The sequence below is a fragment of the Ahaetulla prasina genome, chromosome 7 (genome assembly GCF_028640845.1).
Source record: "Ahaetulla prasina isolate Xishuangbanna chromosome 7, ASM2864084v1, whole genome shotgun sequence".
Classification (NCBI taxonomy): Eukaryota; Metazoa; Chordata; class Lepidosauria; order Squamata; family Colubridae; genus Ahaetulla; species Ahaetulla prasina.
The window spans coordinates 100,031,445-100,045,365 of record NC_080545.1 but is presented as its reverse complement, the minus strand read 5'-3'; the positions used below and the strand labels follow the sequence as shown (position 1 = coordinate 100,045,365).

At 46.8% G+C, this 13,921-nt stretch overlaps 1 protein-coding gene across 2 annotated transcripts in view; it reads right to left on the bottom strand.

Moving 5' to 3' along the window:
• COPG2 (COPI coat complex subunit gamma 2) overlaps nucleotides 1-13,921 on the bottom strand; it is a 51,323-nt gene that overhangs the window by 12,981 nt on the left and 24,421 nt on the right. For both annotated transcript variants that reach the window (XM_058191838.1, XM_058191839.1), the window contains exons 12-16: nucleotides 12,531-12,719; nucleotides 10,238-10,333; nucleotides 7,630-7,873; nucleotides 5,478-5,553; nucleotides 1,939-2,042 (exon numbers count right to left, since the gene is read on the bottom strand). In XM_058191838.1, coding sequence (XP_058047821.1) covers nucleotides 1,939-2,042; nucleotides 5,478-5,553; nucleotides 7,630-7,873; nucleotides 10,238-10,333; nucleotides 12,531-12,719 — 709 coding nt within the window. The remainder of the gene's footprint in view (nucleotides 1-1,938; nucleotides 2,043-5,477; nucleotides 5,554-7,629; nucleotides 7,874-10,237; nucleotides 10,334-12,530; nucleotides 12,720-13,921) is intronic.

Here is a 13,921-nt window from a genome sequence, read left to right as displayed (position 1 = left end):
GCAAACAAAAGAGCCTCGTCCCAGAATAGCTCGCGCATCTCCCCCCACAGCACCCAGCTGTAACAGACAAGCAGAGCGGGTAACCGGCACACACACCCGAAACCCAATCCATGATGCGCGAGAGGCGTGCGCAGATGATAGACGGCGCATTACTGTGGAACCGGTGGGCGGTTGGAAAATTTTACTACTAACAGAGATACAAAAGTGGGCAGTAGGTATAAAAAGGTTGATTACCCCTGCTCCAGAAGATGGGATCAAGATAATAATAATAATAATAATAATAATAATAATAATAATAATAATAATAATAATAATAATAATAATAATAATAATAATAATAATATCAGAGTTGGAAGGGACCTTGGAGGTCTTCTAGTCCAACCCCCTGCCCAGGCAGGAAACCCTACACCATTTCAGACAAATGGCTATCCAACATTTTCTTAAAAATTTCTAGTGTTGGAGCATTTACAACTTCTGCAGGCAAGATCCAGAAGGATCTTGGCAGATTTGAACATTGAGCCCTATCCAGGGGTGGGATTAAAAAATTTTGGCAACCGTTTCTCTGCCCGGTTGCTGGGTAGGTGTGGCCATGGTGGGCGTGGCCTACTCAGCCTCCTGCACCATGGGGGCGCATTTTTGCCCTCCCCAAGCTCCCGAGGCTTTTCTCGAGCCTCCAAGAGGGCGATATAATGGCCTCCCCTGGGCTCCGGAGGCAGGAAACGGGCCTGTTTCTCGCCCTCCCAGAGCCTCCACGCGGGCCCTGCACTTACCTGGCATCGAAAATGGCCCGCATGGAGACACCTGGGAGAGGTGGGGAGGGGCCAGCCAGTGCTTGCAACTATGGGTTCACCCGAACCGGTTCGAACCGGCTAAATCCCACCCCTGGCTCTAGCTAACAAAATGAAACTCGGTGGTGGTGAGAAAAGTAAAGTTCTACATTTAGGTAAAAAAAAACAACTAAAAAAACCCCCAAATGCAGAGTTGTGGTATAGGTCAGGGGTCCCCAACCTTGGCAACTTTAAGCCTGGTGGATTTCAACTCCCAGAATTCCCCAGCCAGCTTTGGCTTTGCTGGCTGGGGGATTCTGGGATTTGAAGTCCACCAGGCTTAAAGTTGCCAAGGTTGGAGACCCCTGGTATAGGTGGTCCCTGGCTCAATAATAGTACCTGTGAGAGGGATCTTGAAGTCCTAGTGGACAACCATTTAGATATGAGCCAGCAGTGTGCAGCAGCTGCCAAAAAAGCCAACACAGTTCTGGGCTGCATAAACAGAGGGATAGGATCAAGATCACGTGAAGTGTTAATACCACTTTATAAGGCCTTGGTAAGGCCACACTTGGAATACTGCATCCAGTTTTGGTCGCCACGATGTAAAAAAGATGCTGAGACTCTAGAAAGAGTGCAGAGAAGAGCAACAAAGAGGATTAGCGGACTGGAGGCTAAAACCTATGAAGAAGGTTTATTGCCTTATACACTGTAAGCCGCCCTGAGTCTTCGGAGAAGGGCGGGGTATAAATGTAAACAAACAAACAAAAAAAAAAAGAACGGTTGCAGGAACTGGGTATGCCTAGTTTAATGAAAAGAAGGACTAAGGGAGACATGATAGCAGTCTTCCAATATTTGAGGGGCTGCCCCAAAGAAGAGGTGGGGGGGTCAACTTGTTCTCCAAAGCACCAGAAGGCAGGATGAGGAACGACAGATGGAAACTAATCAAGGAGAGAAGCAAGCTAGAAATAAGGAGAGACTTCCTAACGGTGAGGACAATTAGCCAGTGGAACTACTTGCCTCTAGAAATTGTGGGTGCTCCATCACTGGAGGATTTTTTTAGAAGAGATTGGACAACCATGTGTCTGAAATGGTAGACAGTTTCCTGCTTGAGTAGGGGGTTGGGCTAGAAGACCTCCAAGGTCCCTTCCAACTCTGTTATTCTGCCACCTACCATTAAAGATGTAGGCCGCATTGAGAGTCAGCTGTCTCTGCTGCAACACGTTTAGATAGAAAGTAGCTCGGTCCCGGACTTCATCATCACTGTCCATCACACACCTGGGAGGAGGAGGAGGAAGTAAAAGAAGAAATATGAGACCAAGAAGCTTCTTGGTGAACAAAAACAACCAGCCATAAAATGCAACTTATGAACCGCCAGCTTAACCACACAAAGTCCACAAACACACATACCTCTAACTAACCCCTCTGGATTTTTGTTTGTTTGTTATCCTGCCTTTATTATTTTTACAAATAACTCAAAGGCTGCAGAGGTATGCTTGCTGGCTGCCAGCAGTTTGATCCTGACCGGCTCACGGTTGACTTCCCACCTACTGAGGTCAGTAAAATGCTCAGTCTTACATACTGGAAAAAAGAACCCTAACATCAAGTACAAACTTGATGGACATTACCTAACTGACGACCCCCACCCTGTCAAAGATCTTGGAGTTCTCATATCAAATGACCTTAATGCCAAAGCCCACTGCAACTACATAGCAAAAAAGGCCCTAAGAGTTGTAAACCTAATTTTACGCAGCTTCTTTTCTAAAAACTCTACACTACTAACTAGAGCATACAAAACATTTGCCAGACCTATTCTTGAATACAGCTCACCAGTCTGGAACCCACACCACATCTCTGACATAAATACAATAGAACGCATCCAGAAATATTTTACAAGAAGAGTTCTCCGCTCCTCCGAAAACAACAAAATACCTTATACCAACAGACTTGAAATCCTGGGATTAGAAAACTTACAACTCTGTCGACTTCGACATGACCTGTGTTTAACACACAGAATCATCTATTGCAATGTCCTTCCTGTAAAAGACTACTTCAGCTTCAATCGCAATAATACAAGAGCAAACAATAGATTCAAGCTAAATGTCAACCGCTCCAATCTTGATTGCAGAAAATATGACTTCTGTAACAGAGTTGTTAATGCTTGGAACTCATTACCTTCAACCAAAATCTTCAACCAAAAACTGTCTACTATTAACCTCACCCCATTCCTAAGAGGACCATAAGGGGCGTGCATAAGAGCACAAAAGTGCCTACCGTTCCTGTCCTATTGTTCCCTTCATTATATCAAATTAATATAGTTGATGCATATTTTTTTTACATATATGTATATATTTTCTTCAAAATATGTTGTTTTATCTATGACAATTGTTTGTGTATACTGTTGTGACAAAAAGAAATTTAAAAAAAATGGGGACCCCGATTGTTGGTGGTAATATGCCGACTCTATAAACTGTTTAGAGAGGGCTGTGAAGTGGTGTATAAGTCTAAGTGTGAAGAAGTAAGTAAGAAAGGAAGGAAGGAAGGAAAGCAGCCAGAGGGAGAGGAGGAAGGAAGGAAGGAAGGAAGGAAGGAAGGAAGGAAGGAAGGAAGGAAGGAAGGAAGGAAGGAAGGAAGGAAAGCAGCCAGAGGGAGAGGCAGAAGGAGAGCAGGAAGGAAGGAAGGAAGGAAGGAAGGAAAGCAGGCAGAGAGGCAGAGGGAGAAAAGGAAGGAAGACAAGACAAAGGGTGTGAGGCAGAGGGAGAAAGGGAGGAAGGAAGGAAGGAAGGAAGGAAGGAAGGAAGGAAGGAAGGAAGGAAGGAAGGAAGGAAGGAAGGAAGGAAAGCAGCCAGAGGGAGAGGCAGAAGGAGAGAAGGAAGGAAGGAAGGAAGGAAGGAAGGAAAGCAGGCAGAGAGGCAGAGGGAGAAAAGGAAGGAAGACAAGACAAAGGGAGTGTGAGGCAGAGGGAGAAAGGGAGGGAAGGGAAGGAGGGAGGGAGAAAAGGAAGGAAGGAAGACAGACAAAGGGAGAGGCATAGGGAGAAAATGAGGGAAGGGAGAGAGGGAGGGAGGGAGGAAGGAAGGAAGGGCTGTGGTGGCACAGTGGTTAGAATGCAGTATTGCAGGCTGCCAGGAGTTCGATCCTGACCGGCTCAAGGTTGACTCAGCCTTCCACCCTTCAGAGGTTGGTCAAATGAGAGAGAGAGAGAGAGAGAGAGAGAGAGAGAGAGAGAGAGAGAGAGGACTGGCCTGAAGTCACTCAGCCATTCCTAAAGAGCAAAATGGGGCCTCTGCCCTCCCCTGCCGAAATCGCCCACAGGTTTTCGATCCCATAAGTCAGCTCAACCTCAACCAAAGCCCAGGCCTCTGTGGCTCAGGCTGGTAAGACAGTCTGTTATTAACAGCAGCTGCTTGCAATTACTGCAGGTTCAAGCCCCACCAGGCCCAAGGTTGACTCAGCCTTCCATCCTTTATAAGGTAGGTAAAATGAGGACCCAGATTGTTGGGGGGGCAATAAGTTGACTTTGTATATAATATACAAATGGATGAAGACTATTGCTTGACACAATGTAAGCCGCCCTGAGTCTTCGGAGAAGGGCGGGATATAAATGCAAATAAAAAAAAGAAAATTAAAAAAAAGAAAGAGGAACATCCCCCATTTAGGGGTTCGGTATCGTTTTAAGGAATTCTTGGCCAATCCCAGACCAGCTTTAGGGAGCCAGGAGGAGAGAAAATCCATTTGGAAGATAAGTTTGATTGAGACTGATACGATTTGTGTGTGTGCGTTTGTGTGTGTGTGTAAGGGCGTAGGCAGGGGTGAAATCTAAAAATTTTCCCTACCGGTTCTGCGGGCGTGGCTTAATTGGTGGGCGTGGCTTGGGGGGGTCAGGTGACTAGGTAGGCGTGGCGAATAACAATAAATAATAAAAATAATAAACAAAATACACAAAACAATAAGAGGTACCAAAACCCAATGTTCACACTTTACACACACATAATACAACACAACTGACTCACACACAATGTAAAAGCAGCTGCACTTCACCAAAACATGGCCCCTGCAACAAGCAGGAACCTCACAGAGCCACAGAAAGCTCAAAAACCAACTTTCACACTTCACACACGCACAACACAACGCAACACAACACAGCTGACTCACACACACGCACAAAATGCCACATACAGCTTTGTGAGATTTTGTGTGTTTGTAGAGTGAAACACTACAGAAACACACCAAATCTCAGGAAGCTGCACAAATATTTTATTTTATTTATATTTTTAGATAAAAGCAGATAAATTTAAAACTTCCTTAACTTTAAACTGCTACGTCTAAAAAATAAAACTCCTTAAAAAACCCCCAATTAACTATTTTTTTAAAGCTCCCCCCCCCTTACTTACCCAATTGAAGGGAAAAAGGCAGGCAGATTGAGTTGCTCACCGATGAGATGGATTGCAGGCAGGCAGATTGAGTGGCTAGCTGATGCAATTGATTGCAGCAGCCGAAGCAAGGCAAGAAAAGCCAGCGAGCCCAAAAGAAGCAGGAAGTTGCCAAGTAGGCAAGTGGGGACCGGGCGATTGGGTGGGCATGGGCGTGGGGGGAAGGGGGCCAGGGAGTTTTGCTACCAGTTCTTTGAACTACCCGCTCCCATCGCTACCGGATCGCCTGATCCGGTCCGAACCGGGAGCATTTCACCCCTGGGCGTAGGGCTGAACTCACCTCTGCAGGAGCACCAAAATGCTGGGGAGGAGATTCTCATTCTGAGCTCCAAACTTGGCCAGAGCGCTGACAGCCGCTGCAGGGGAAGGCAAGTCGGAGGCAAAAGGTTAAATGGTTTCCTTTGATCCGCTTTGTCCTGTTCTAACAATATTCATGTTTTCTTTTCAAACGTTTTTATGCTCTAAGCTGGAGTTCCCCAAGTTTTCCTAGTTGGGTGGGAGTGGGGAAAGTGGGGATGGTTTTGTGGGAGGGGCAGGTGAGCAACTGTTACTCGCGCGAATGGGGCCGTAAGCACCCACAACGCTCGCGCGAGTGGGTGTGATGTCTCCCTTGGACGACTCCCTCGGAGGTTGGCTCAAGGGTGGATGAGCTCATTCCTGGCACGTCAGGAACTAGGTTAATTAATGACTCTGAGCCACCGGCTGAAAGAGATTTACAGGAGGCTTCAGCTGGGGACAGCTTGAAGGGGTGGACGGGCAGCAAAGAGGAAGAGACGCTGCCTTCCATGGTTGATCCGAGAGCACTCAGGGCAGAGAAAAGACAAGAGCAATGGAGATCTTCCATTTGGGGGCGCAGTCTCGTGCTCCTTCAGACTTCACCGAGGCTGCCCGACGCTCCAAAAGGGATCATCGGGTGTCCTGTACAGGCAGGGCATACTGAGCAGGGCATACTCATCCCACTCAACCTCTGCTCTCACTGCTCCGTTTTTGGAGTATCGGGAACAGGCGGATTGGTGACCTAGTTGGGCAGCGGGATGGGGGGGGGGAAGGAAACAGGCCACATGAGCAACAGGCAAGACAGAGGTTTTTGGGGTGCCACTCAGACGAGTGGAGCGGTGTGCATGCACCAGCCTGACCGTTGTGTGGCTCGGTTCCAAATAGGCCACAGCCTGGGGTGGTGTTGGTGTTGGGGACCCCCTGCTCTAAGCTGCCCAGATAAATAAATATAAATCCGTGGGATATTCTGGGAATTGAAGTCCACGTATCTGAAACCCAAAGGTGCTTTTTTTCCAAAAGGCAGTTGGACTTTCTTGGTTTTTGTCGTTGGAAGGATTGATATTCCTTGCAGACAGCTGGTCATTTGCATCCTTTTTTAGAGAGTCGTTGAGGCCACCTGAAGGTTTATTTGTGTCCTCCCTCCAAGTGCCAAACAACCCTCTACAAGGATGCAAATGACCAAATGCTGTCTGCAAGGAGTATCAATCCTTCCGTTCCCCACCATCCAGTCGGGCGCTGAAGAAGCTTCTTGGGTGAGAAGCGAAACGTCTTCAAAGAAAAAAACAAAACAAGAATGTCCAGTTGCCTCTGGAAAAAAAAAACCAGCACCCTTTGGGACCACCTGGATGACTGTTGTGACTCGTCCTCCCTCCTCTCCTCAGCCGGGCCCCTCCCGTCTCCAACCGGGCCTGTTATCAGACTCCGAGTCTGATAATGAAGATAAACGGCCTGTCATGCCTCCAGCCCCCGGCCCTGGCCCCATGCCCGGAGAGAATTCCAGGAATGAACAAACCAGCCCGGTAAACTTCACTCCTACAGTGTGTGAGCAGGAAGCCAGCCATGTGCTGGAATTACTGACAGCAGATCCAGCTGAAGAGAATTCAAAGTGGGAGGATCCTCACTTCCGGAGATCTGAGAGGCGACGACAGCAGAAGGAGGGGTGAGGCAGGCCTGGATAAATGCTGAGTAATAGAGCCACACCCCACAGCCTCTATAAAGGACCTGCTTTTGGCATTCCAACCTTGAGTCAAGCAAAGTCTCATCTAGTTTGCTGATATCGGACTCTATCGCCTCTTGTGGCTCAACAGGCTAATGCAGTCTGTTATTAACACAGCTTCCTGCAATTACAATTACTGCAGGTTCGAGTCCCACCAGGTTGACTCAGCCTTCCATCCTTTAGAAGGCAGGTAAAATGAGGACCCAGATTGTTGGGGGGGGGGGCAATACAAGTTGACTTTGTATATAAAATACAAATGGATGAGACTATTGCCTTACACAATGTAAGCCGCCCTGAGTCTTCGGAGAAGGGCGGGATATAAATTCAAATAAATAAATAAAATAAAATAAATACGCCGATCTAGAGATTCTGTCCGGCAGACGACCGGTCTTCTCCTTCTTGGTCTCAAAGCTCCCCATCCCTTTCGCTCCAAACTCACCAGCCCGAACGGCTTCGTTCTCCAGCACCACTCGGTTGAAGATGAAGCGGATGTACTTGGAAGGGGTGGGGGTCCGGGGCCCCTCCTTGCCCAGCAGGTGGAGGATCTTGGTGGCCAGCACCGTATGCTCGCAGTCTTCGATGAACTCGCAGAGGTGGGCCAGGCCCGTCTCTTTGCTTTCGGGGTTCTCTTCGATGATGCCGATGATACAGTCCACGATAGCCCGCTTGTACTCGAAGCCGCCCTGCGGGGACACACAAAACACCCGGGTGCAGCAGTGGAACTGCGGCCAGTCCTTGACTTATGACCGCCATCGAGCCCCAAAAATCCCCGTTGCTAAAAGCGAGGCAGTTGGGGCGCGCATTTTAAGACCATTTTAAGACTTTCCTTGCCACGGCTGTTATGTGAATCGCTGCATTCGTTAAGTGAGTAATATGTTATGGGAATCTGGCCTCCCTGTTGACTTCAAGGAGGTCGCGAAAGGGGAGCAGGGGACCCCGGGACACTGCGACCGTCATAAATATGAGTCAGTTGCCAAGGCAATTTGGATCCTGTGGCCGTGAGGATGCTGCAATGGTCGCGAGTGTGAAAAATGGCCGTAAGTCACTTTGTTTCAGTACTGTCTTAGCGAGCGGTCACTAAGGGAATGGTTATAGGTCGAGGACTACCTGCAGTACAACTTCTTTAATGAATAGGAGGACGAGGAGTGACATGATAGCAGTCTTCCAGTATTTGAGGGGCTGCCCCAAAGAAGAGGGGGTCAAGCTATTCTCCAAAGCAGGGGTCTCCAACCTTGGCAACTTTAAGACTTGTGGACTTCAACTCCCAGAATTCCTCAGCCAGCTTTTTGCTGGCTGAGGAATTCTGGGAGTTGAAGTCCACAAGTCTTAAAGTTGTCAAGGTTGGAGACCCCTGCTCCAAAGGACCAAGAAGGGAGGACAAGAAGCAACAGATGGAAATTAATGAAGGACAGAAGCAACCTGGAATTAAGGAGAAACTTCCTAACAGTGAGGACAATTAACCAGTGGAACAGCTTGCCACCAGAAGTTGTGAATGCTACAACACGGATGTTTTTAAGAAGAGATTGGCTAACCACCAGGGGTTGGACTAGAAGACCTCCAAGGTCCCTTCCAACTCTTCCATTACGGAATACAGAGTAACAAAAATTGGAAGGGGCCTTGGAGGTCTTCTAGTCCAACCCCCGGCTCGAGCAGGAGACCTTATACCATGTCAAACAAATCAAGTCTCTTTTCCATCAAAATATTGCCAGCAAACGTTAAGTTGTATCATCCATAGGCAAACTGTAGAGATAGTCCTCCACTTACGACCGTCTGCTTAGTGGCTTTTCAAAGGTATGATAGACGTCTCACTCCCACAATGGTTTCTTACAACCGGTTTCTGAAATTCTGAAGGCCGTCCCCAAAGCTCACAAGACCAAAATACAGGCGCTCAGCAATCACACCTATTTGTGGCCGTTTGCAGCGTCCTGCGGTCCTGTGGCCACCATTTAACAATCTCTTTTTTCCCCAAAACCTGGCACTGAGTTCTAGGTTTTGCCAAAAGAGGGCCTCTGTGGCTCAGACTGGTAAGACAGTCTGTTATTAACAGCAGCTGCTTGCAATTATATTGCTTGCAAAATATTTGCAGATCCCTCGCATCCAGGACACAAACTGTTTCAACTCCTACCCTCAAAACGACGCTATAGAGCACTGCACACCAGAACAACTAGACACAAGAACAGTTTTTCCCCGAAGGCCATCACTCTGCCAAACAAATAATTCCCTCAACACTGTCAGACTATTTACTGAATCTGCACTACTATTAATCTTCTCATCGTTCCCATCACCAATCTCTTTCCACTTATGACTGTATGACTATAACTTGTTGCTGGCAATCCTTATGATTTATATTGATATATTGACCATCAATTGTGTTGTAAATGTTGTACTTTGATGAACGTATCTTTTTCTTTTATGTACACTGAGAGCATATGCACCAAGACAAATTCCTTGTGTGTCCAATCACACTTGGCCAATAAAATTCTATTCTATTCTATTCTATTACTGCAGGTTCAAGTCCCACCAAGCCCAAGGTTGACTCAGCCTTCCATCCTTTATAAGGTAGGTAAAATGAGGACCCAGATTGTTGGGGGCAATAAGTTGACTTTGTATATAAATATACAAATAGGATGAAGACTATTGCTTAACATAGTGTAAGCCGCCCTGAGTTTTCGGAGAAGGGCGGGATATAAATGCAAAAAAACAAAAAAACAAAAAACAAAACAAAACAAAAAACACCCGATAGCGAACAAAAGGTTCACTTAACAACTGCAAAGGTTCATTTAACAACCGCTGCAAAAAAAAAAAAAAAAGAAATGTGGGTTGGTCAGGTGGGCGACCTGCGTTACGAACTTCCCAGCTTACGACCACGGCTCTGTTACGGTCGTACATCGAGGACTACTTCTCAAGAAGTTTCTTGCTCTTGGGTCTCTAGGCTTAGCAGGTTTACAGTTCTCAAAGACACGTTGCAAGTAGCGGCCTGGGTAAGTTCCCACCCACCCCGACGGGGGGCGCTGCAGGAGCCCCCCAATGCAGACGAAGCGACCTACGTCATCTCGAAGCATGTTGGAGAGGAAGGTCATCATGACGCTGTGTTTCCGTGGGTACTTTTGGCACAGGGCACTGATGGCTTGGACGACCACCACCTGCAAGGCAACAACAGTACAACGTTAAGTGAGGACCGGTCGGTTCTCTGTATCGGGTCAATAAAAGAACTTGTCGTGTCCCACTCCTCCTCTGACGGCCGGGTCGGGGAAGTCTGTATCAAGCGTGGCCACAAAGCTTCTGCAGCTTTGCCAAAGTTCTGTCAGAGTCCTCAGGGCAGGCAGGAGACCAGGATGTGACTTCAGCAACCAGATGAGACTTTGCCTGACTCAAAGAATGCCAGAAAGCAGATCCTTTATATAGGCCATGGGGTGTGGCTCCATGACTCAGCACTTATCCAGGCCTGCCCCTCCCTTCCTTTTGCTGACGTCGCCTCTCCATTCTCCGGAAGCATGGATCTGTCCACCCTCCAGCTGCCGGCAATTCCAGCTCGTGACTGGCTTCATGCTCCTCATGCTCACATGCTGTGGGGGAGGAGTTTATTTGCTTGGTCTGTCCGGGCATGATGCCAGGACTGGGGGCTGGAGGCATGCCAGGCCATTCGTCTGCACTATCAGTCCCTGGCTGAGATAACAGGAGATGAGAGGGGCCCGGCTGCGGAGAGGGGGGCGGATGAGGCACAACAGAACTACTGGAGGAAAAAAATAGCATTTTCATGTAGGGCATCATGAGAGCATCAGCAGCAGAAGGGGATCTTGTATGATGGAGAGACGTGGACCGCATCCAAGAGTCCTTCTCTCTAAGATGGCGGCTCTCAAGCTTGGCTACTTTGCCGGACTTCAACTCCCAGAATTCCCCAGGAAACTATGCTGGACTTCAATTCCCAGAATTCCCCAGCCAGCTATGCTGGACTTCAACTCCCAGAATTCCCTAGTTGTTGTGGCCTGCCAGCGGCCAGCAGAGCTTGGCAGCAGATTTGGACATTGAGGAGGTTGGGGAGGAACGTGGGCCAGTCCTGGAGTCTGGGGAAGGCTCGGATGAGGGCTCTGAGTCGGAGGCAGAGAGGGGGCCAAGGCCTTCTGGTAGTTCTTTGCTGCCTCCAGAGTCTCAGGAATCTGACGACAGCGAGGCAGAAAAACAGCAAGAGCCCTGTTCCCAGTGTGCGCATGCGCAGAGCTGCCAGAAAACAGGAACAATTAAGAAAACAGGGTCGACTTGGCAGTAAGGCTTGGAGATGATTGGCTCCTCCCATAAGAAATAAAAGAGAAGTGAATGGGACGTGAGCTTTTGCAGGAAGCAATTAGTTCATCTGGTCAGTAAAAGCTCTGGAAAAGCTTTGTTTGACTCTGTGCTAAGTTTGGCCTTGCCCTGCGTGTGGCAATTAGTTCTCTGGCAGCTTTCCAAGGGAGATAAGGTGGGTGTTTGTAAACACTCCCCTGATAAGACTGTTTGAGAAGCCCTTCGGACTGGGAATGACATAATTCACAGCCGTTTGAATTAAAGAGGTTTGCCAGGGCTAAGTTTGTGCTGTATACTTTCTAAGGAAGACTAGGTCAGAACACCAGCCAGCTATGATGCACTTCAACTCCCAGAATTCCCCAGTCAGCTGTGCTGTACTTCAACTCCCAGCATTCCCCAGCCAGCATTCTGGGAATTGAAGTCCAGCATCTTAAAGTGGCCAAAGTTTTGCCCACTTTAATACGGGCATGGTTTTGCACACGCACCTGCTGCTTGTGCGAATGTAGCTTTCCACACACACGTGCTCGTCCGCCACAGGCTGCAGCCTGGTACCAGGCCACGGGCTGAGGGTTGGGGGTCCCATGGACTTCAAGACCTCCAAGGTCCTTTCCAATTCTGCTATTCGGTTAGTGCCTTTTCCAAAAGTCAAGTGGACTTTCTCGGTTTTCTAGAACTGAAGAAGCTTCTTGGATGAGAAGCGCAACGTCTTCAAGGAAAACAAACCCAAGAAAGTCCAGTTGCCTTTTGGAAAAATCCCCTTTCGGACAACCCTGATCTAGAGGATTGAGAATCTCCATAGACTTTTAATTCAAGGGTTATCTGATCTGGGCTGCAGAACAACAGATGGCCACTAGATGGCAGAAAAGAGATATGGAAAGAAACTCTCTGCTGCCCCATAGTGACGGCACCAATTTTTGCAGTGCAGATCTGGTAGCATAACTTAGTGACACTTTTTCTAAATTCTGGGTCTCCCCTCTGTGCCAATTTTGGCAGAACAGAGCCAGAATCCCACCCCTAATGATTCTCAGGAAGCCAAGAACCAGATTTTAGAAGGCTGACCTTAAACTCATCCGATATCTCAGAGACGAAGGAGGAAATCTGTTTCATGAGCCGGTCCACGCTGCTCTCGCTGCCGGTCTTCAGCAGGGTGGTGATGGCCAGCGTGGCGATGCTGCGGTTGGAATCGGTGATCAGGTTCTCCAGATCCAAATTGCAGGCCGTCACCGCGGACGGATGCTTCATTGCCACCTGAATGATTAATGATTAATATAAAACATAAAATAAAATAGAACAAAATAAAATGCAATAAAATAAAATGCAATAAAATAATAAACTAACCTAAAGTAATAAGATAAAATGCAATGTAAAGTCAAATAAAGTCAAATAACATAAAACAATAAAACACAATAAAATAAATAATAAACTAAACTAAAGTAGTAAGATAAAATGAAATGCGATAGTAAATAAAATAAGTAGAGTAATAAGGTAAAATAAAATATAAAGTAAAGTAAAATGCAATAAAATAAAATGCAATAAAATAGATAATAAACTAAGCTAACGTAATAAGATAAAATGTAATATAAAGTAAAATAAAGTAAAATAACATAACATAAAACAATAAAATAAAATGCCATAAAATAAATGAGAAACCACTAAAGTAGTAAGATAAAATGAAATGCAATATAAAATAAAATAGGTACAGTAATAAGGTAAAACAAAATATAAAGTAAAGTAAAATAAAATGCAATAAAATAAATAATAAACTAAAGTAATAAGATAAAAAATAAAAGTAAAGTAGAATAAAACAAGTAAAGTAACAAAATAAAATATAAAATAAAACATTTCCGCTAAGTGGGACAGTTGTTAAATGGGTTTCGCTCTATTTTATGACCTTTCTTGAGGTTGTTAAGTGAATCGAGGCAATTGTGCAGTTAGTAACCTGGATGTTACGTGAATCTGGCTTCCCCGTTGACTCTGCTTGTCAGGAAGTCATAAAATGGGATCACGTGACCCTGGGACACTGCAACTGTTATAAGTACATGTCAGTTGCCAAGCCTACAAATTTTGATCACATGACTGTAGGGATGCTGCGAACGGTTGTAAGTGTGAAAAACGGTCATCAGTCAGCTTTTTCTGGTGCCCTTGTAACTTTGCTCAGTAAATGAACCATCATAAAAGGAGGACTATGTGTTGTGCTTTGTCCTCCCTCCTCTCCTCAGCCGGGCCCCTCCCTCCTCCTGCCGGGCCTGCTATCAGATTCAGAGTCTGATAATGAAGAGGAACGGCCTGGCATGCCTCCAGCCCCCAGCCCTGGCATCATGCCCGGACAGAATGTCAGGAATGAACAAACAAACCTCATTCCTACAGCGTGTGAGCACGAAGCCAGCCATGTGCTAGAATTGCCGGCAGCAGATCCCGAGGAAGGGAATTCACAGTGGACGGATCCCCGC